General features: G+C 35.2%; 1 protein-coding gene across 4 annotated transcripts in view; it reads right to left on the bottom strand.

Moving 5' to 3' along the window:
• The window catches only part of LOC139971798 (arginine-hydroxylase NDUFAF5, mitochondrial-like), a 74,864-nt gene that overhangs the window by 11,783 nt on the left and 39,652 nt on the right, over positions 1 to 23,429 (bottom strand). For all 4 annotated transcript variants that reach the window (XM_071978536.1, XM_071978539.1, XM_071978538.1 and 1 more), the window contains one exon: positions 3,958 to 4,099. In XM_071978536.1, coding sequence (XP_071834637.1) covers positions 3,958 to 4,099 — 142 coding nt within the window. The remainder of the gene's footprint in view (positions 1 to 3,957; positions 4,100 to 23,429) is intronic.

Here is a 23,429-nt window from a genome sequence, read left to right as displayed (position 1 = left end):
TCAAAACTTAATTACTAACAGAGTGAAAATGCTCCCAAAAGGCTTCTTTCTCTGTTTTTGAAAATTCAAAACAGGACAGAGAAAGCCATTTGACATGTCCTGAAAGCTCATTTAAAGTTCAAGTTATACTTCAGATGACTTGTTTCAATTACTGCTGTTGCATATAATTCATACACCAGTCTAGCCCGAGGGACGGTAATTTTCAAAAGGAAATGAATATATACAAGATATAATATATATATATATATATATATATATATATATATACATATACACACACTTCAGAGAGGGTACCATAATGAAAGCCACACAAACATGCAGGATTACTCACTTCATGATTCTGCATCACAAACTCTCCTTTAATGAGTTATTATCTTGCTCAAAACAGAAAAAAAAAATATCACACTGCAATTCTATACTCTTTGAAATGAATTCTCATGTGTATAACTGACTGATTGTAGAAAAAAAGGCCATATGTACACTCTACTACAGTGCTTGCATGGAAATTTACATGAAATGCAATCTATAAATAGAACGACTGCTGTCGTTTCGGCAATTGCAATGGCAATATTGTATCAGAGTTTATAGTGGGGGCCTCTACGCTTTTTGTTAGATGGGCTGTTTAATTGTGAAACACCCTTAATACATCGCAGGGTTAATGCATGAAGTATGAAAAATGCTCTGAACTCAAAAAGGTCATTGAAATATATGGCATACTAAATAATTCAAAAGAAGAGTTACACTAGCTGACTAGCACATTCATGAGGCAAAACTTAGGATACCTAAGAAATGTTGGCATGGAAGACAGTAAAAAAAAAAAAAAGGTCTGCAAAAGGTACTGTAAAGATTGCCTATGGTTATCAGCGAGGATAATGCTCTTATAAGCCATGCAATGCTTTTCGCAAACACACTTACACATTGTGGCATACTGTAAAGATACTTTACACCGTTTGTTTGATTAAGAGGATGTCATTTTCTCGCTCCATTCTACTGAGTTTTCATTCGGCAAATTATTTAATGTTTCACCTAACAAATTCTACAATGCTGCTTCATTATCATCAAGAACCTGACTGACTGACAGCATGCATAAATCAACTCGCTCAAGTCATTAAGGAACTTATGAATTAGAAAATGATAGTAAAGAAAATCACTGTTCTGTAGTGATATCAATTGATGTCTATTATTCATTTACTCAATTTGCTCATAGCGTTAGATTGAGGTCACTGACGTCACACACAAATAGACACCGTTGTTCGTTTATAGGCTTTGCCATTAGAGTTCACAACAAGAACTTCACGAGGTGGGGGGGGGGGGGGGAGTGTGACCGTTCCACTTAGTTGCGCTGTTGGAGCTAGTTAGTGCATATTTTGTTTTGACTGCATATAACTGTTGTATATTATCAATGTTTTTTTGTATTTTGTATCATTCATTGTATCAATGTTCTTTGTATTTTGTATCATTCATTGTATTGCTCACCGCAGATATGTAATTTCCTTCTGGGATTCAATAAAGTTGACTTACTTACTTAAAACCAGAACGACATTGACTGAGAATTTGATTGAACATGACGACAAACTTCACAACAAGAACTACCGGTTTCTTTATTCCAGCTAGACGAAGATCGCAAATGAAGGCCGCAGTCTTTGAAGTGAAGTAACATTGCCCTTGAATATGTACGATAGAGACCGAAAACGGTCGCCGGATCTAAAATCTTTTAAATCTCCTCTTTACGGCCGCGCAGTGACAGTTCCCGTCGAGACATTTCAAAGCGGATTATCGATGCATTTTCACTCTGTTTGAGAATACCGTTGAGATGTATACAGTCTACAGTAGGGTTACCGTCTGCACTTGGTCATTTAATACCCACTCAGACTATACACTGTGGATCAAGTTCTGCAAAGTATAGTATTTGCCCCCGATATGCTGCAGGCTGGACCAAAGATATAAACTCAATAAATCTGAAACTTCTATGTCTCCTTCACAATGTCCTTTTTGTGCCCCATCATCATGACAAATTCATGTAATCTTAACATGTATATTCTTCCACAATGGTTGTGAATTACTGTTCTAGTGAGAGTATATATACAACCCTCAGCTGAGCAATATGACTGTACCTGTTGATTGAAATCCAGTCTGTCTATGAAAAAGATCTTGCTAGGATTAAAACATCTGGCATCTTTTACTTTCATACAGGTATCTGGAATCCACTCAGACATTGAAATATGGCTATAGTGTTGCAATTTTAATATGCCACAGACAACCATGATGCATGCAAGATCCGAAACTAATTTCTACATGATCAACTTTAATACCAAACAGAACATTTTTAATATATCAGAATCTGAGAATACCGTACCTATGGACAGATACAACCTGTAGCAGCTACTGTAAATATTTTCCACCAGGTTTGAATATATCACCACTGGATCCATCCATGGGACATACTTTTACAATGACTAGTTGTTAGATTTATACACCAAATAGCGGCCTTTCATGACCATTGCCATTTCAAGGTTTAAACGTCTCTACTTTCACCATCTGCACCACCTAAAGGGATTACTAAATATACCATGTCAAATGTGGGATCCTGAGGGGGCTGCAGCCATGGCTCTTGTAGGACAAACTCTTTTGTGACCTGCAGTTCTACAGGCATTTTAAGGTTTAAACGTCTCAATTTTCACCATCTGCACCACCCAAAGGCTTGCAACCAACTGGATTACTAAATACCATGTCAAACATGGGATGCTTGTACAGTAGGAGAAACTCTTTTGTGCTCTGCAGTTACACAGGTACAAGATATATGCAGATCTGCATTCATAATCCCTATACAGTGTTATATTAGTTCATCCTAGCTGCAGGCCTTAGAGCAGCATCCTGCAGCTGCTGCAGCTCTTCTTGTTGAGACAGTGACTAAATCTATACAAACCGTATTATAACATAAGTGGTTTGGTTATCATGATGGACAATACTATACATATGCACTCCTATCAATATAGCTTATGAAAAACTGGTAACATCCTTGTACTGTGCCCAGACAACCCCTCTTAAGGTCACTGCCCTCTGATTTCTGAAACTACCCATTACACAAGATTCTGATACGGCATGACTTCCATTGTACATTTATATATTCGTTTCATGCCCTTCCTATACAAATTCCGAGTAAAACCTTCCCGACAATAGACATCTATGGCAAATATCACAGAGTTGCTTCACACCCATCACCAATATACTTTTCACCATCATTCTCCTACTCGCTCTCAGGTATGGAAAAGAGTAGACGACATTAAACTTACTAATTACTACATGTACCGACACTGCTTTTATGGAGATTGACACAAGACTAAGTAATCATTTGATGTCGATGCCTAGATTACCGTTAAGTGATCTTGTTTGACACTCTCGGGGTACCTCGAAACCGAAAGCAGTGGATGTCCAACTGTAAATAATTCCTACAGCTCAACATAAATAAACCATGATATCATGTCAATATATCGTGATATGTACATAGTGGAACAATAATGTGACATGTCCCTTGTTTCACAGCAGCAATTTATGGCCAAGCAACGTTCAGACACGAAAGTCAACAGGAGGATTAACTACTTTAAAGCTTCCAAGAGGAAATTGCTCTTGGTATTTTGTAGAGGTTGCTATGATGTGAGTCAACAAACTGCTTCCAAACAATAGAAATACTAAAATGACAGGCAAAGTGAGACCATCATGCATGGGAGGAACTATTGGGGATATATATCTTGAACGGATCGATGAAGGTGCTGGAAAGAATTTTAACATTTTATTATGTCTACAGAGTTGAATTATTGCTATTACAGAGTATCAAACAGTGACACTAGGAGCAGACTGAACTAATTTGGAGAAGCTGTTTCACATTAATTATAAACAACTGTTGCACTTTGCAATCCTATTTTGGCATTCATGACTAGGCAAAAAATTGGCCCAAACCTTTGTAGATGGCAGCAGCCGCCATGAGGGTGTCGCGATGAAGTATTTTTCGAGACCATGATGCGTTGTTCTCCGCCATTCCTTTCAAATCTATCAGGAGTTCAAACAGCGACGGATAGTTCACTGTAATTTCTTCAACATCCTGTTAACAGTAAAAAAAAAAAAAACTCTAAAAAAAAAATTTTTGGTTGTGTAAAGCAATCGTACAAAGTAGCAAATCATATAACCTAAAAGAAGAGATCCTTGCAGGAATCTTTATTCCAATTAAAAAACAAAACAAAGCAAGTGAATTATGCAATCAAAACAGACTTATGCAACTTAGATATAAGACCATCAGTGACATTTCAGATACATATTTTGCTTTCTGAAAATGAGAACCTCAAAGTATGTTTTTACTCATCCACTGACTGATTTCCAGATACAGATGACTCCATCAATGGCAACAGGAGTTAAGGCACCACCCCTAAACATACAACTCATCATCAGTTTATAACATACATTTACTTCAAATCATGACAGAATATGATATCCCTCCTGGGATGCAGTGTATAAATTGAAGAATAACAGTACCAAACCCTAGGGGACACCATTATCAAGACCCACTACAACTACACATTGGGTCCTTTCTTTAATAATGATTCAAACCACTTTTGGATTTGACTTTCCAAAATGCATTCAATTTCATAGCAAACTGGAAGTCAGCTATGATTGCCACAGGTTGAGATTATTGGCCATCAGCTGTATTTAGAGGCTATGGTTGCATTATACTCCAATGTTCTTCATGTTGTAGTTATGAAGTTTTTGGATTTCACCTCCAAAACACATACAATTTAATATCTTTATCTGCTAGTACTGCTAGGCTCCTGACAAAATGAGATTATGGGGATAATTCAGCTATATATAGAGGCTATATATGTTTGCACACTCCACTGTATGTAACAATGCAGCTCAGTGAAGAAAGTTGAACTTGTTTAGACAATTGTGTACAGTATCTCTGTCTCCTTAAAACAGTTCCATCGACCAAACAGATATCCCTGTTTTGCTGTTTAACTGTAAGATGCTATTTACATAAAATGCATTGAATGAGTGGATTCATGATGACGAACAAATCAATGACAATTTTTCCAACATTAACTCCAACAGCAAAAGCATCTCAGTCAAATGCCAAATGAACTAAATTGAAATGGGGATAAGAAGAGACAATGGGAAAAGGATTACATAATTAACTAATATAAGCATTCATTTTAGCATATTCCAGTAACAATAATAATGCAGTACAAAGAGAGGTCAAGAAAAACAAAGCAAGTAATATATACCAGTTTAAATTAACACAGTAAAATATCAAAGTTTATTATTATTATTACTATTACTATTATAAATTCTATTAACTCAACCAATGCATTGGTCCTTGTAATGTTTTGTAAAAGTGTTATTTGTGGCAACAAAAGTATCTGTTTTCCTATTGAGTTTTGTGACATAATTACATCAATTGGTCCATGTAATACATTGGTCCTTGTAATGCATTTTAAAAGTGTTATTTGAGGCAACAAAAGTATTTGTTTTTCTATTGAGTTTTGTGACATTACATCAATTGGTCCATGTAATACATTGGTCCTTGTAATGCATTGTAAAAATGTTATTTGAGGCAACAAAAGTATTGGTTTATCTATTGAGTTTTGTGACATTACATCAATTGGTCCATGTAATACATTGGTCCTTGTAATGCATTGCAAAAGTGTTATTTGAGGCAACAAAAGTACCTGTTTTCTATTCAGTTTTGGGACATCATATTGGTTCTTGTGCTGCATTGGTCCATGTAATACATTGGTCCTTGTAATACATTGTGAAAGTGTTATTTGAGGCAACAAAGGTATCTGTTTTCCTATTGAGTTTTGTGACATAACATCAATTGGTCCTTGTGATGCATTGGTACTTGAAATGCATTGTGAAAGTGTTATTTGAGACAACAAAAGTATTTGTTTTTCTATTGAGTTTTGTGTTAATTACATCAATTGGTCCATGTAATACATTGGTCCTTGTAATGCATTGCAAAAGTGTTATTTGAGGCAACAAAGGTGTCTGTTTTCCTATTGAGTTGTGTGACATTACATCAATTGGTCCTTGTGATGCATTGGTACTTGAAATGCATTGTGAAAGTGTTATTTGAGGCAACAAAAGTATTTGTTTTTCTATTGAGTTTTGTGACATTACATCAATTGGTCCATGTGATACATTGGTCCTTGTAATGCATTGCAAAAGTGTTATTTGAGGCAACAAAAGTACCTGTTTTCGATTCAGTTTTGGGACATCATATTAGTTCTTGTGCTGCATTGGTCCATGTAATACATTGGTCCTTGTAACACATTGTGAAAGTGTTATTTGTGGCAACAAAAGTACAGTATCTGTTTTCCTATTGAGTTTTGTGACATAATTACATCAATTGGTCCTTGTAATACATTGGTCATTGTAATGCATTTTAAAAGTGTTATTTGAGGCAACAAAAGTATGTTTTACTACTGAGTTTGTGACATAACATCTAAGAAACTGACCTGATAGTCTGTATGAATAGAATAAGCAGACCTGGCTGTTTAAATGATGTACTGTACCTCCGATGTTTAAAGGGTAATTTCTCAAAAATTAATATTGGTATATAGAATTACAACCTGAATTGATTATGCAGTGTTGCTTTGCAGTATGCAACATATGAAAATTAATATAGCGCCCAAAAATCATCTTTCAGAGAAGGCAATGTTGCATAATACAAACTAACTTAGGGAGAGTTAACGATCTATTGCCTTTTCATGGTTTTCACGGGACGGGGAGTTTGCTAATGATGAATAGCAATCAAAGCAAGGCTTCTGTTTAATTAAAGATATATGAAACCTCTTCCTCTCAACCCATCCAGATATCCTCTGGGAACGTAATAGACAACTTTCTTGTTTTGTGACCAACTCTTAGAAGAAGACAACAAAAAAAGAAGAGATGGATGGATTTGTGAGGATTAGGTATAATCTGACAAGTTACCACAGAAGTAATCACTTTGATTTATTTTGATTTTATATTTCTTTATACAATATGAAATTTTTGAATTAATTTCAAAAGATAAATAGAAAATAAGAAGAAAAGGCCACTGCTACGAAATAATGCAACAACAAAAACAATGAAATGGGTTTTGTTTTGTGTAAAAACCTGTGAGTTATTTTCGTCACAGGCACCTGTGGGGCCCTATGTCATATCGTATTCCTTGTCTCATTTGCATGATTGGAAAAGAAACATTTCCCAAGATGCAACTGAAATACAAATTTTGAGATTTATGGTTCTTTTGAGAAATGCCTTCCAGCAGTGTCTACTTTTTAAGCTTAATATTTTAGCTTTACAGTTTGGTTTTCCCTCTGTGTATGAAATTCTTTGCATTTCATGTCAACTTTTTGCATCACATATTAGGATATTGATGTAGTGGTTATGCTAGGTATATACAGCAATGCATGCAAAACACATTTGCTTTTTAACTATGTTATCAGTATTTAACAAGTCTTATTTAGAACATTGTATATAACAGGACATGCTCTCTTAAAAGGAAAATTCAGAAATTCATTGCTTCATAAAAAAAATATTCTAGAATTGAAAAAGTCTTCAGTTCACAAACTCAAAGCATTTGGTATGGTAAAGATATATATATTTTTTTTTCAAATTTATTGGCATTTTGTAAATTTTTGTATCTGGCAACACTATATAGTGAATGTTGTCATCGGGTCATTTCAGTTGGAATTTAGATTTGTTGGTTTCTCTCCACTTTGACTTACTTATTCACAGATGAATATAAGGTTAATTTCTACATAAAAAGTTAGAAATACAGATTATAGGGATGCACCGGATATCTGGTCCGGCCGGACTATCCGGCCGGATAGTGAGCAATTATCCGGTTCCGGACGGATCTTTCTCAAAATCCGGCCGGATCTTTTCAAAATCTGGCCTGAATTATTCCTTAAAAAGGTGTTGGTATTAACTTAAATCAATGTAAACTATTTCCAAAATTAATAAAAACATTCAAAGTAAGGAAAAATTAGGTTTAACATGTTTAATATAATTTTCTCAATGGTCTGACCCACTAAATGGGGTCTTAATTTCCCCTTCTTTATAATTTGCGTATACCTCACCTAACATTTACTCCTTGTTTCATACTTCTACTTCTTATTAATGATTTTCTTTTGTGTAATGAAAAACTCCGGTTTAAAATCTCCGGGATAAAATCCGGCCGGATTTCATGTACTATCCGGCAGAATCCGGTTCCGGCCGGATCCAAAAATTTGGATCCGGTGCATCCCTAATACAGAAAATACATTCACAGCTACTGTGAGCAAATATTCCAAATGTGTCAGATTTAAAGGCTAAATCAATAAGACGTTTATAATACAGAAGTTAGATGACTGTAGCAATGTCCCATGATGAAATGACAGCCCCCCAACCATGATACACTCCCTGTAAGAATTGAGGGTTTAGCCAGTCAAAGAAGGTTATATTCAAACAACCATATTTCAAGATAAGAACCAGATATTGACATGGGATTTTCAACGATGTGGTATCATACTTTTCTTTCTAAAATTTACATTAAAGAAAATGTCACATTTTCTGTCACCAGAATATCCCTTTAACTGATTTCTGTTAACATTCTTGATTTGGTTTAATACACATCCAGAATTCATGAAATATCAGATACTGAAGTAAAAAAAGTAGAAAAAAAAAGTTTGTATCAATCAGAGATTATTTTGATAAAATAAAAAAGTAAAATAATAAAAAACATGGAATATTTGTGAGTGTTCTTTGTAAACATCACACCTGTGTTGTAACTTTCAATCTTTGCTCTCTCTCTCTCTCACATTGAACTTGTTCACCTTTAGATCTGTGATTGCCTTCTATTTTTTGCATGAGTTTTACAAGAAATATATTTCCCCCTTTTCTGTTAAATAGTAAAAAACAAAAAGGTCCAGCACATGTCTCTTGATTCTGTTCACTGCCACACCACCCTTCTACATTCATCAACATGTTTTTGACAAATGGTTGTAAAACACTTTCCTTCCCTGAAAAGGAAACAAACAGTCTTGAAAGTTTTATAATCACAAAAACAGATTAGGTCAAGGCCAGTTGGACTGCTTGTTAGTCCGGGTTTCTCTAGAAGCTATTTATGGAACAGTGATCATGGGTTGCATCTGCCTGTATTCTAATTTGCATAATTATTATAAAAGCCCCCAAAAAGAGTCATTAGTAACCAATTCACAAAGATTAAATGATTGATTGGTATATAAATTTGCCATAAAATATTTATTTATAGTTTATTGAACTTTTTCCTGCATGCACAAACAAAACACCAGGAAGAAAAACTCTTTGCAGTATGATAATGGTTAAAACATAATTGGTTCATCATACTAAGATGTACATTGATCATGGATGTTACAATTAAACATTTCCATTCTCATATTTCCTTTGATTAAAAAAAATTCTTTGATATTAAAGCAGGTTTCTGCATAGATATTCATAAATGTGTGATATGTAATCAATATTGAATTCCCGAATGACAGTACAGATAATTAGCTTGACTATTAAACTTTGAATAATGCCAAAAAAGCCAAAGATTCCATGGCAACCTATATAGTAACAACATGGTTCATCATTCAGAGCTAAACAGCAAGCATGGATCTAGTAAAATTAAACATATTGAATTCTCATTTTCTTTGAATCATAAAGGCTTTGTGATATTTAAAGCAGCTTGTTTTACATTTGCATAATTCAGGACATTCAATTATTCATTGGATTATTATAGCTGGGCTTAAGAAGTTTTAATTTAAATGCATGATTTAGACTTATAGATATTTGTAGATTGTGATTGCTCTTATTATGTGATGGACAATTAAAGGAACAAAATGTCCATAAAACAACATTTTGAAAATCCAGTGAAATAATCACTCAATGTTTAAGGTACATTCTGGGGAAAATCTGGATGTGGGTCTTACTTTGCCCAACCTCATTTACAACAATATCTGGTACGTTTAGTAAACTTGGCAAATCAAAATGTTGCTCTACTCAGTACTCTAAGAGCTGATCAACCATGTTATGAAGATCTCTTTTAGTCTCAATCTCATAGGTACAATAACTTTCTCTTTTTTTTTCTTAAGAACTAAGCTTTGTTACTTTTACCATCAAATCATCTCAACGTTGAAAAAAATCGCTTGAGAAAGTATTAATTTGATTATAACATGGGTAAAGAGATTAATCTACTGCAAAAATGAATCATTAATCACAAAACAAGAAAAGGTTTCTCTGTTTGTACCACTAAACTATGACAAACAACCCAACCAAATACCCAACACACACACACACACATGTACAGACATCCACCAGCAATAGCTTTCCCTATACTAAAAATACTCACTATTGTTATTAGTATATATACCAGATGATGAAAGAAATTAATACCATGTAGTGAAAGTTCCAAAATCTTTTACAACTTAGAAATAGATACAAAATCATGTCCCTTGTAGAACTATTAAGGTATAATAATCTCTACCTATATAAGATCTACATTTATTTCAGCTATATCAGTGTCATTTTGTTTCAATTTCATAGGTGTATCGTATCACTTGACCATCTGTGCATGCACTTCTAATTATCTATGGCACTATTAAACAGTTGCTCCATGAGATTTTCATGGCTGTACGTCTTATCCATCCTGCTTAGAAAACAACTGAAGTAAATTAGACATGATAGATAAGCTGAGGATGGATATAAGCTGAGTATCACAGGTGGTGCTCTGTTGCTATCATCAATCTGATTGGATATATAAATTCTTTATGGTGGGAGATGAGATATTGAAGTAATTGTTGTGGTGGGAGATAAAGAATAAAGGCATTGTACAGTGGTGGGATAAGTGGTTGCCATGGAAACACTTGGGATGGGTCAGCTTGCTGCATTACTATAGTGTAAATGAAAAAATAAAAAAAATAAAAACTTTGACTGATGGTACTTACTTCAATAAGTAATTCATACATTAGAACCATTTCATGAAAATCTAGAGTATGGTTGGAAACTATCACTTTTTGGATAAACTGCAATTTTTCAGTTCAGTACAAAATTAAGAATATTTTAATACTGGATGCCATTTTTTTAAGAAGTTTGGGTGGTAACATCAGCTCCAAGTTTGCAAGACTTGTTCCTATTGACAAGGAACATATTAATAACCTTACAAAATATAATATTACAAAATGCATCTTTAAAGCTCAAAAAAGCATGGAAATTGAATTTCAAAGTTAAGAAAGGTGACTTAGATGACATTAGAATATCTTGCATTTTATAATAGTCAAAGTTTAGCTCTATCATGTATATTTTTCACAAGCTGAGCCTGTAAACGCAGGTCGCACATGGCACTGGTGTCTGCCGAAGTCAAACTTCTAGCCAGCCTTCTAAGTAATCCGATCAATACCTTTTACCTCTGTTGCAAATCATTAAAGTTGATTCTCATTTCATAAATGCACCAGTCTCTCTAAAGCCGGACACCGTAACGTTCCCATAAATGTGTTTTACTTCTTCCGCATACGGCGGCCATTTGTCTCAATTAGTAGACAAGATGGTAAAAAAAAAAAACAGGACAGAGCGAAACGCAAACATACACGTAAAAGTTAACAAATGAAATTACCAAGAGATGCTCTTCAGCCAGAATTAACCTGAGCACTTCCCTCCACAAACTGACATTTCAAAAAACCTAAAATAGCTCCTCAACTCTCCACAACGAGAATGGGTGACCTAGTGTATCCCTTAAATTGGATCAATTTATAAAACAGGTCAATAAGCCGGGATCTTACTACCTCTAATCAAAGATATGCCACTCTCGGCAAAGTGGTTTCTCTCTATTCGGCATTGATATAAACTGCCCAGATCAGGTGTATGATGTTCCCTTATTTGCAATGATACATTTTTTTTTTGCTCTTTTTTCTCTTTCTTTACTTTCTCTATTTTTTAAAATATTTTTTTATATTTTCCTTGACAACTGTTAAATTGCTGTCCTCTTCACTTCACACATGTGTCAATTTTCTCTCTCTGATAATTGTTTTGGCAAACAAATGCCAAAGATTGGCAACATTATGACCGGGAGACTATTAGTTGCTTCCGCAGATATAGCACAGGTGAAGTGGTTCACGTGTGAAGTTTAAACCGCTCTCCGGGTTCTGGCGTTGTGATCTCAAAACGGGGGAGGCAGGAGAAGAAAAAATTAAGGATTGGACTTCCTCATCTCACTCACTGGCTTAATGAACAGAACTTAGTAACATCAGAGACATTCCACCTATCCCTTTTTAAATGTAGAAAAGTTGAACACAGTTTGAAGTTTCCCTTTAATGTCAAAGGTAGGAACTTGTTCACAATCAACAACATGGTTTCCTCACTATATCCTAAAGGAATATTTTTGTTTGAAAAAACTATATACCTGATGAACTTACAAATATAGCAAGAATAAGAATATTAATCCAATTTTGAAGGCAGAAATTAATTTTACACATGACCAGTACATCTGTCTTCTCCGTGCAATTACATCCGTCGCGTAAGACTACCGATTACAATCATTTTATCTTTGCACCAAACATTTTCCAATACTTAAAGTGGGTGCTATTTTCATGACTGAGCTTAAATTTACTATGATATTTGGTAAAAAAATCACCTCATTCTGTGTTGCCATAACTACATTTGACACAACAAAAATCATCACATGCTGAAATAAAGAGCTGTTATGATATGTTGCTCATCCAGAAGGGGGCAGATCACTTTCAGAAAGTGCTGTCTTGATGTCGACATGGGGCGGTAACAAGAACATGCTGATCAATGAATGAGCAAGACGTATATATGTGCAACTATGGAAGTCAGTTCTTTCTTACAGTTATTGGGAATTCATATAGTGCAGTGTTTTATCTCTTCGCTCCCATGAGATGTTGTAGAACTTTCCTTTGCCAGTTGGACTATATACAGCTATGCCAGTTGCCAAAGCAACAGTTTCCATGGTGATGGTTAATTTTCCTGAGTAGCTCCTCTAGGGGGACTCGGGGAAATCACCCATGGTGGGGTACCCCTGAGTTACCTGAAGTCCATGACTGAGGGAGGGGTCAAATGGGTGTTTGTGTCCAATTTAGTGTCAAAACATCCTCCTAAACAGCTGGGCCGATTTGCTTCAAATTTGGTGGGAAGGTATCTCAGGGTAAATCCTTTTATATTGCAGGCCCCCCCCCATTGAAAAAAAGGTCAGAGGTTGAAGGTCAAATTTAGTAAAAATGTTTTTTTTTCTCCTATAACTCCAAGGTGAAACATTAAATTGGAAACCATCACATGTATAATGGAAATGTCAAGTACTATCAAAATATGTGGTTGCCATGGGAACCGAGGTCAAAGGTCACATGGTTCCAGTTCAAAAGTATACTTTTAGCGCAATAAAGTGTAAAACAATGTCCTCGGAAACAGCTGAGCCAATTTTCAGGGTTGTGTTGCTAAAAAATTTCTAAGAGACTATAATTTATTTAAGAGAGCATCCTTCAAGAAACATAATTCAATATACAAAACTGCATATCCTGGTAAATGGCTACTTGTAACACAATATGAGAAAATCGCATACTGTTCCTTATATATCTGATTTGATCAAACTTCCCTTGTTTACAGGGAAGGTGTCACGCATATACGCACCCACGTACGTCCTCATTCTTGTAAAGGTTACAATTTGTCATTTTAAACCAAATTTTCCCTCCTCCTAAAAAAATCAATTCACCCTGATGTAAACAAAACAGGCTGTTACACTGTGTTACATTGCTAGTTTTTTTTCATCTTTCTTCCTTTCTTGAATGATTGATAATTCTGATCGAAAAAAGAAAAAGGGAAAAAGAATCCTTTTGCTGACATTGATGGGTGTATATATAGTGTACAGTAGGTATAAATAATGTCAGTTTATGGTACACATGAGTTAAGCTAGGCGGAGAACCCAGTGATGTAGATCTGTTCAAATCAATGAACTTCTCATAACGAGAAACAAAAGCCGCATATTGCTCAGATCTCACGTTGACAATTCTTTCCATAATAAATAATGCTTCTGTCAGCTTTCTATTGCACTTCATCACAAATAATTATTCAAGCATCATGCACGTCTGAAGGCTTCATCCATATATTCTCTCTATCACTTCAAAAATTTCTTTTAATACTGATAGGGGAACACTTAAGGCGGTCTGTATAACCAGTTCCATGAACTAGATGAAAACACGTCCTGGAAATATCTTGCCTCGGTCATGTCGATGAGCCTAAATATCACCAGCTATATATATTTTGCTTAGGTTAAATGATATCCTTGAGAATAACATTAATGCTGCCGCCAAAAACGACTCTGTTAGACTTACCGAAAATAATTATACTTGCCTGGATAGAGCATCCTCTACATTGTGACTTGACTTCCCTACAGGTGCAGGTAAGACAAACTACGATTTCAGAAATCCTGAAATCACTCCAAGTTTTAGAATCACAAATTTTAGAAAATTTGCTTATTTATAGAGCTGCACTTTTAAGTCAAAATGGAGCTTTACATCCATTAAATTTTAATCCTTTGAAGTATTTTTAGATTCACACCTTCATATATCTTTCACTTTCTTTTCATCTCTGTTCTAATCACATGAATTATTTGTTTTTCATGTGTACATATAATTGGTTGTTTATAAATTTTAAATAATTAATACTAACATAAAGGAATTGATATTGAAATCCATTCCACATTTGTTTTGCTTTTCTGCTTTCTTTTTCTCGTTATGACCAAAGATGAAGACTCACATTTATTATTTCCATTTCCGGTCAGTTTGTTGTCTATCTTTAATGGCTGGTTGTGATTTGACCTGACTTGACCTAATCGTTTCTTTCTTCTAGACAATTTTTTTCTTCTTCAAATGATGTAAATTCTTCTTTTGAAAATCCATATATTCGCTATTCAGTCACTTTTTTTTGTTTTCATTTCTATTTTCTTGAGGACAAAATTGTCTTGCTAAATCAACAGACAAAATAGTGAATCTAAATTCACCCTTGCATGAATTTTTCCATTCCCCTCAAATTTTCAACATACACCACAGAGTGTACAGCAAAACTGTTTGGCACTATACTGTAGATAATTGTACATTACAAGTTAAAGCAGTAGCCACGAGTACTGTAACATATTCTTTTTGCAAATTATTTCACATCTTGGATTCAAGAATCCAAAGCAATGACGAAGTTATTTCAACTTTTTTAACTATGGTGACACTAAGGCAGATTGCTAATTAGTTAAACACACATGGCCAGTATACCTAAGGGACTCTATTTTGAGATCAGTGCACGTAGAATAAATATGTCTCCATATATTGACGCAGATGTTGAATAAACATGATTGGCAATTTGGCAATACCAGGCAGCAAAAGCAAGACTGGTTCTTGGCACCTGAACAGTGACAGTCCACGACAAATTGTTCACTCCTCCAAGGGATGAAGCCTCCCCCCCCCCTTCAACTGCCAGTCATGTGATATGAGGAACTGAAGTGGCAGAAGATATGCTAGAAAGTTCCTAATAATGGTCACTCCTGCTCAAGCAAACCAGGTCACAGTTTACTTTTATTCACATTGCATTTCATCTTGCTGGGGCAGTTACTGTATAAATCAACATAGGAAACATTCAGGCTCCTCAGAGTCTGGACTTAACTTAACTCATGCTGAAACATCAACAAGTGGTTTACTTTGTCACCTTTAAGGTCAGACCAAAAACTACTTCTGACAAAGTTCAACAATATTATCACCCAAATAATTAAGGGCAGTGTTACAACTCTGAAGATTTTGAACTGAGAATACATTTCTGATGAGAAACTTGATTAATTCAGAAGTGAAAGCACTCGTGACTGTGACTGGAAGCTTTCCCCTCATTGAATATTTGGAACATGGTTTAGTTGTTTAGGGGTTATCCACCCCCCCCCCCACCCACAAATCACCCCTACAACATTTCCCACATCAAAAGATAAAGACTGCCACCTAGATGCATTCTACACATACTAAAGTTGTCGAATTAGAGATAATGTTGTCAAATCAGGGAGAAATTTGAACCACCTCAGACGATATTGGCACACTCCATCCGGGACCCCACCCCTTCCACCCACCATTTCTTGTTCACTACTATGTAAAACAGATCCCTATTAGAAGCCAACACCATTTAATGGAAAGGCACTCAATATGTTCAAAGACATGATCCCTGTTTCAGTCAACTCTGCTTGAAGCATGCAGAAGTGTACAGTGAAAGTCTCAGAGAAAATATCCACATGTAGGTCTGTTATACAGATGCGATTGACCTCGCTGCAATCATAACCAGTTTTTTTTTCTTCATATTTCTAATGATCTGTGTACATTTTCACCAAAACCGGCGTTTTATACATCTTTGACCAAAACCAGTGCTAACGTCATTAAAGTTTGACTGCTGTTTCTCAAACATCACCAATTCTCATTATTTTGTACATGTATAAGTATGACCCACCCTCAGCTGATTTTGAACTTATATCTGGAACACTATAAACTTGCCACCTTCCATTTGTCACTCTCCCAAAGATATGACGTACTTGCAAAATTCCTTCATCCAAAATAAATGCAAAATATATTTAAAATGTAATTCTCATCAAAATCATGGCGGGACTGTCTTGCAGGCGGTGAGATCTGATGTGGAAAAGGCACAGTACTATATTTTCTATTTTCTTTTTCTTCTTTTTGAAAATGTCACCAAAAGTATTTCGTTACCTTTACCTACTTTTCGCTGCTGATGACGTTTGGAGAAACGCTGGTTATTAATATCTGGGGTGCAAAAAGTGCAACGGTCGACTACTTGCATCATTTTTGAGGCAGAAACAGGGGGTCAGTTTGGAGCACGTTTCTCATCCTCATACATTTCCGCTTGTCATTCTTAACCGAGACGTAAGAGCAAAATGCTCCATATCACTCTCAACTTTAACTCTAAAGTAAGAAAATAAACAACAACCTTCTCTTTTCTCTATGTATCCTTTGAGGTAAGGGGCATTTCTAGTAAAGATGTTAGCTAGAAAATTTGCTGTCAGATTTGTACCTGACTTGATAAGGTCAGCAAACTCTCTGAGGGACCCTGCACATTATGAACTACCGTAGAGTTGAGATAAACCATGTTAGAAATATATTTTACTCCAGGCATTGTCAAAAATGGGGAGAGAATGAAGAAGGATGACTTGAGTTTTCTTATTTCCCTCGTTCAAAAAATGTTTTTTTCTTTCTCTGAGCCAAAACATTTTTTGCAACATTTTATCATCAGCTGATACCATAATGCAAGTTGTAATTAATTTAATACTCTCAGAGAAGGGGAAAAAAGCAGTTGATTCTAGCTCGGTAAAAACGGCAGTCTTTGGGGGCCCGATTAGTCACTTACAATCTGAATAGGTTTAGCTCACTATAAAGGTCATTCCACTCCGAATGATCCGTTAGTCCGCAGGTGACCGATTCCAATTCTGCTGAAACTCCACCAGATTTTAAGTTAATATGTGGTAAATTTGTTATTGTAATTTCCCCCCCCCCCCCTAACATATATGTATATACATGATTGTTTTTGTGTTTGTGTTAGTAAGCATACATGTTTATATTAACATGGGTGTATATATATACAGTATATATATATATATGTACAGTATGTATATATGTGTATATGCATGTGTGTATTTGTATTCAATTGTATATGTATGCATATGTGTATATATATGTATTGTGGGTGGTGGAGGTGGGTTATAGCTGTTGGGTTGGTGTGGGTGGATATAAGTGTTACTGTTTTCTTGTATTGTTCTCTCTATGTACTTATGGGAGCGCTCTACTAGACAAGCCCTCTGGATTTTTTGGAGTGCTTCATTTCACAATTTTCCCTGTTGTTGATAAGTTTTGTCACTTAGTTAACTTCTCTGTATTTATATTGTGTAGAAACAAATAAATGAAATGAAATTGTGCTATATTTCTAAAAGGGCTGTTAAAGTTAACTACAAATCCATTTGGTTATCAGAGCTAAACATTTTTTGGACTGTCTTGCGTATAATGGCACAATTTGATGAAGCTTCATGCAACGGTGGAATCGGTCACCTGGCGATGACTTTTATGACAAAATTTGGTGATTTGACATGGAATGACCGTTACATCGGATTGAAGCTGAGCAGCCATCAGTCTCTCACAAGTATACACTTGTATTGACACCTATATCTCCACATTTAGTGTCCTTGCTTAGCTGCTTATCAACTCAAGGGATTAATCCTGCTTTCTATTCACATGGTACTGGCTTATAATGCCAGGGAAATGGAAAAGTAACTTTACACTTAGGATGATTAAAAAATCGCAGGAAACGTGGGACTCTGACTGAAACCAAATCTTCAGCGACTACACATATTTAGTAATGCGGAGACAATAGTCATACTTAAACATTTGACAGAGTATGGAAGGAAATGCTATGTTGACACTTATTTTCTTTCACATTTTCACATTGTAATGATTAGGTATTCAGTTTAAGCAGGGAGTTGTTATGGTTCCATAATGACTCCCTGGTTTAAGTAGGCAGCAATGGTTCCCAACCTGAGGCAAATTATTCCCAGAAAGGGAACGCACAGCTGCTTATAGAGAAAAAGTATAGCAGGAACTACAGGTAGATTAATGGGTTCAGGCCTGTGTGAAATGTTTAATAGCAGTTTACATACAGTAGATAAGACATATTAGGGGTTATGGGCAAGAGAGGATCTGGCAATTTGGGGGGGGGGGGGGACTCCCAGAGATTGGGTAACAATTTTACTACAGTACAAATGACTCTGATACTGTACAGTACCATCACCAAGGCTTATGAGATGTACTAACTTACAGTACGTTTATCGGATTACTATTTATGACAGCTTCACTGACATATTTCCACCTCATCAATATTATTTCCTTCTTAACTTGAAGTTTTCAAGACAATTTCAGAATGCTAAAATTGATATCTAAAGTGGTAAAAGTTGGTAAATCGAGGCATACAGGGAGACCACTGAAACCACCTTCAATCCATGAATACCTTCATACACAATGGAGTTGCCTTTACTGCAAATCTAAATAATTAACTGGTTACACCATTTTTGTGTACACGTTTGATTCCAAGATGCTATTTCCAGTTTGTATTTCGGTATTGTGTTACATTTCACGTCTAGCCGTTGAATGAGATCTGAAGTGTATTCGACAAATTCAATCCTTACGTGGACTTCACTACTTATGACTTAAAAGACTAGTGAACTTCCTAAATGTTAATAGATGAAGTAGGATTGATCAAATTTGACACTTAGTTTACAGCAGACGACATAGATCTGTTCTGTATGATCAGGTCTATACAATATGTAAAAGTATTTTGGCATGTATAGTACTTTCGAGGCCTCATACTGTATTCACTCACAAATGCCACAGAATATTTCTTGCAGGCTAGCTACCTTTATGCACAACACTTATAGCCAATACCGCATGTGAAACAGAGCATACGATTGGCGTTTGATATATTTATGGTATCTGAACTACTTTTACATGGATTTCTCTGTCACTTGTCAAGCTCAAAGTAAACAAAACATACTCATGTTGCAAATTTTTAATTACAATTGTTACGAAAAATGATTATGCTTGTTATTATGAGCGACACGCCCTATATCTCTTTCATAACGAATATAACCTGGTATGAAACAACTTTTGCAGTGTGTAATGTGTTCTAGGCGACTGTAGACATGTAACATGAAACATTACATGGACATATACATGTAACATGAAACATTACGTGGTCATATATATGTAGTCAAAATGATATAAACATCATTATGGTGAATGTAATTAATATATACACACATTCCTTGGATGTTTTATATAGAAAATGAAGTTTATAGTATATATATGTGAATAATGCTAAATTACTATATGAAAATCCCAAAATTTATAGGCAATATCACAGGAAGAGAAGAAATTCCATTCATGCTAATGTGTTTTACTTTATTATTATCATAATGATTAAGATTATGATCATTATTATTATCATTATTATTGTTATTGTTGTTGTTCTGGTCGTGGTCGTGGTTGTTGTTGTTACTGTTATTATTATTGTTGTACTTTTTGTTTTCATTATAAGTGATAAATTATCAATCTCCCGCAAAACCCACAGAAAAAATTTCACATCTGCTAAAAAAAAACGAAATAAGAAATGCATGGGAAAGGTTTGTATTAATTATGTTTAATCTAGTTAATACTTTTGAAGCTATTCTAGCATTGTCATCTAATACCTGTGACCAGGCTTGTAAGGTCAGCTGAATGTGTACACAAATGGTGACATTTGTATAGGATAACATTTTGAGAGTAAAAGAAGCAGAAAACAAGATAACACAAGTAACGGAAGATTTTTTGCCCGAAACATCAAATGATTTACTTACTGTAATACCTTGGTTCATCCTATCTCTTGATTTTAACTGTATTGATAATGAGGCCCTAGGTGGATATGCAGGGCAAAGAACCATGTCAAACATAAAACTCATGACAGGTCTTTATCTCAAGATGACAGCGAAGCCAAGTAACCATGTAACCTTCAACTTGATACCATGATTAAATTGAGTAATGGTACATAACCTGTAGATATATAATCCAAGACATCAAGCTACATCACAAATACTCTTTTGAAAATCAAGTCGGCATAAATCCAGTTCCTTTCACTCTATTTGATGGTGGGAGGTTTACTGCCAAAGGCGAAAAAGAACATTTACAGAATATATCAAGTTAAAAGTTGAGAAACAAAAATTGAGGAGAACAACAAGATAATCTCTTTCCTAAAAATGTACAACTGTGACTAAGCCACTTAAAACAATTAATGTTTGATTGAATCAACAGATTTATCTCAATCCTACAACATAATCATTAAATTAGGCAGAGAGCCCAAGGCTACAAAAGTCAGAAGGATATTTTGTTTTCTCCAAAACTGACATTCAAAACCCATTAGCAATATAAGCAACAATCATTCCACAGAGCTGGCAACAAATTTTAATGTAAAAAAGATGTGACACAGTTTTTTTTTTTCAATGAAACTGAAGTCAAACAGTAACCATGATTGGTTGTTGTTTCTGTGACTTACCATTTCTTAGTGGAAACTGTAGCCTCCTCAAATTAAAGATGTATAGGCTGTAAAGTGTTTCTGTAAACAAGTATTTCTGTCCTGCATGAGCTACTGTATATTAGGACAGGAAATTTCATAAAACTAATTTCAAAAGTGGCAGGGCCTCCTTGCCAAGCAGATTGTGAGTTACTCATTATTGTATTTCACAAAACTAATTTCAAAAGTGGCAGAGATTCCTTTCCAAGCAGATTGTGAGTTACTTATTGTGAGTTACTGTATGTCATAAAACTGACATAAACTGCCTGTTGGAATAATTGAATAAAGTTTACAAATAAAGAGTGAAAAAGCTTGAGACAGCTTACGGCCACTTTAAGTTAAACGTTCATTTCAAACTTTTTGGTAGTTCTATTTTCTCCTTGATCTATGTAAGAGTCAAAGCAATTACTCATTTTGGACATGAACAATTGTTCAGAAATTGTTCAATCTTATAAAAATGGAGATGCTGAGAGCCCACATCTTAAGGGTACACCGTAAAGTTCACTCAAGGTAACTTAGCAATGGCTGATACAATGTTTGGCTTCCAAAATCCCATAAATTCAGACTTCAAAGTATTTATTTACTTAACAAGGAAATTGAAAACCATCCCTTGATCTCCTTTTCTAATTTCTTATTCGGCTTTCTTCTTCCACAATTTTACTCTCTTAACATATAAAACCCCTGTATGCAATTTCTTTAAATTGAACATTGCTTAAAACAGTTATGTTACAGAAAGGCTGAAAAGAGGAATCCCATCATATCTTGGGGCAAACCGCTTTTCACAGGGGCCCATTTCCACCCTGACCAGGTTCAATATCATGGATAATACTGTAGCTGGAAGGTTAGGAGGATAATTCCCTTCACTTCAAGTAGGTTACAGGTTCACAGAGCATATTTACTGACAAATTTATCCTGAGGAAGTGGAAGCTCCCGTACTTTAAAAGAAAGTGACAAGCATTAATGGTGGCCAAACAAACCACCGCTTTTAAGTAAACATAGCTGGCCTCTAGTAACATCATCGAGATTGATTTGTAAGGTCTATCTTTGGATCGAGCGAAAACAAACATTTTTTGACCTCTTGAAGAATCTCCATAAGAGGTTAAAATATTATCCTTGAGAAAGTCCAGTTCTTTTATAAGACACCTTGTGGGTATAGAGCACTGATACAAACAAGAACTTTCAAATGAGACGGGAGAAAAAATGGTTATATACTATAACTGTTCTAGAAACATCCCCTCATAGGGCTTTTAATTTATTTTTTACCAAAAGTGTTTATACAGGACAGCAGACATCACCAAAGTTTCAAAGAGCAAGTATGCAACTTTTACTCTGAATGTCAATCAAAGCAAGCATTCAGAGATTGTGTTCATTTCCCTTTGTTCTCATATAAATGAATAAAGATAGTAAAATTAAGTGTTAGAACCAAAGCTCCGTAAAACTTTAATGGACGGTGAGCTCAAAATGATCGCCAAGCTTGTATAGTGACTCGTAAGCTGGGTAATGGAAGACAGAGATAGGAGTAGGCCTTTGAAATCTTTGGGTTACAATTTTCCAACCTTGGGAAATCACATACATACTGTACAGGCATCAATGGAAACAATTTGGTAACCAGAGTTAAGAGGAGTTAAGAGAAATTTATATGACTTTTAAATAAATAAGATTAACGTTTGATACAACGTTGTATAAAATCCATTTTGTCTTTCTAGAAAACAGCTTACATTCAATAGAGATTAAAATCGACCTAAATTGAAATGCATCTCCAATTTCTACTAACATTTATCCCTAATAATTTTTATACCCTCTGCGTGTTTTCAGCTATTTCATATATTGTTGTATTTACATTTCAACAGTCTTCATAACTGCTAACCATCTTAAAAGTCCACTACCTGTCTACTCGCAACCGACCGACAAGAGTTTCGTCCAAGCTTTTCCAGCGATTTGTGATCACTGTGCAATCACTTTGTTGATTATTCTACAAAAACAACTCCTTTGTCTATAATGTAAACACAAATCGCAGCGCAAGTGGTGTTTGCGATGACGAAAATTGCTCGACATTTGTAAGTTGTGTATGATTTACAACTTACTTGTCCTATAAATATCGCAAAAATACAAACTTGGCCACTTGCAATGGATGACTGATGTCCTTTGTTGCTTGTCGTTAAGGGATTTATGAATGATTTGTTTCAATGTGTACTTCTAGTTGCATGTTATGCAGTTTATACACAGTGTTCTTCAAACTATGGCAGTCATGTCTGAAACCACTGTGT

The sequence above is a fragment of the Apostichopus japonicus genome, chromosome 8 (genome assembly GCF_037975245.1).
Source record: "Apostichopus japonicus isolate 1M-3 chromosome 8, ASM3797524v1, whole genome shotgun sequence".
NCBI lineage: Eukaryota > Metazoa > Echinodermata > Holothuroidea > Aspidochirotida > Stichopodidae > Apostichopus > Apostichopus japonicus.
Note: the sequence above shows the minus strand (reverse complement) of the source record. Positions and strands in the feature narration are given on the sequence as shown.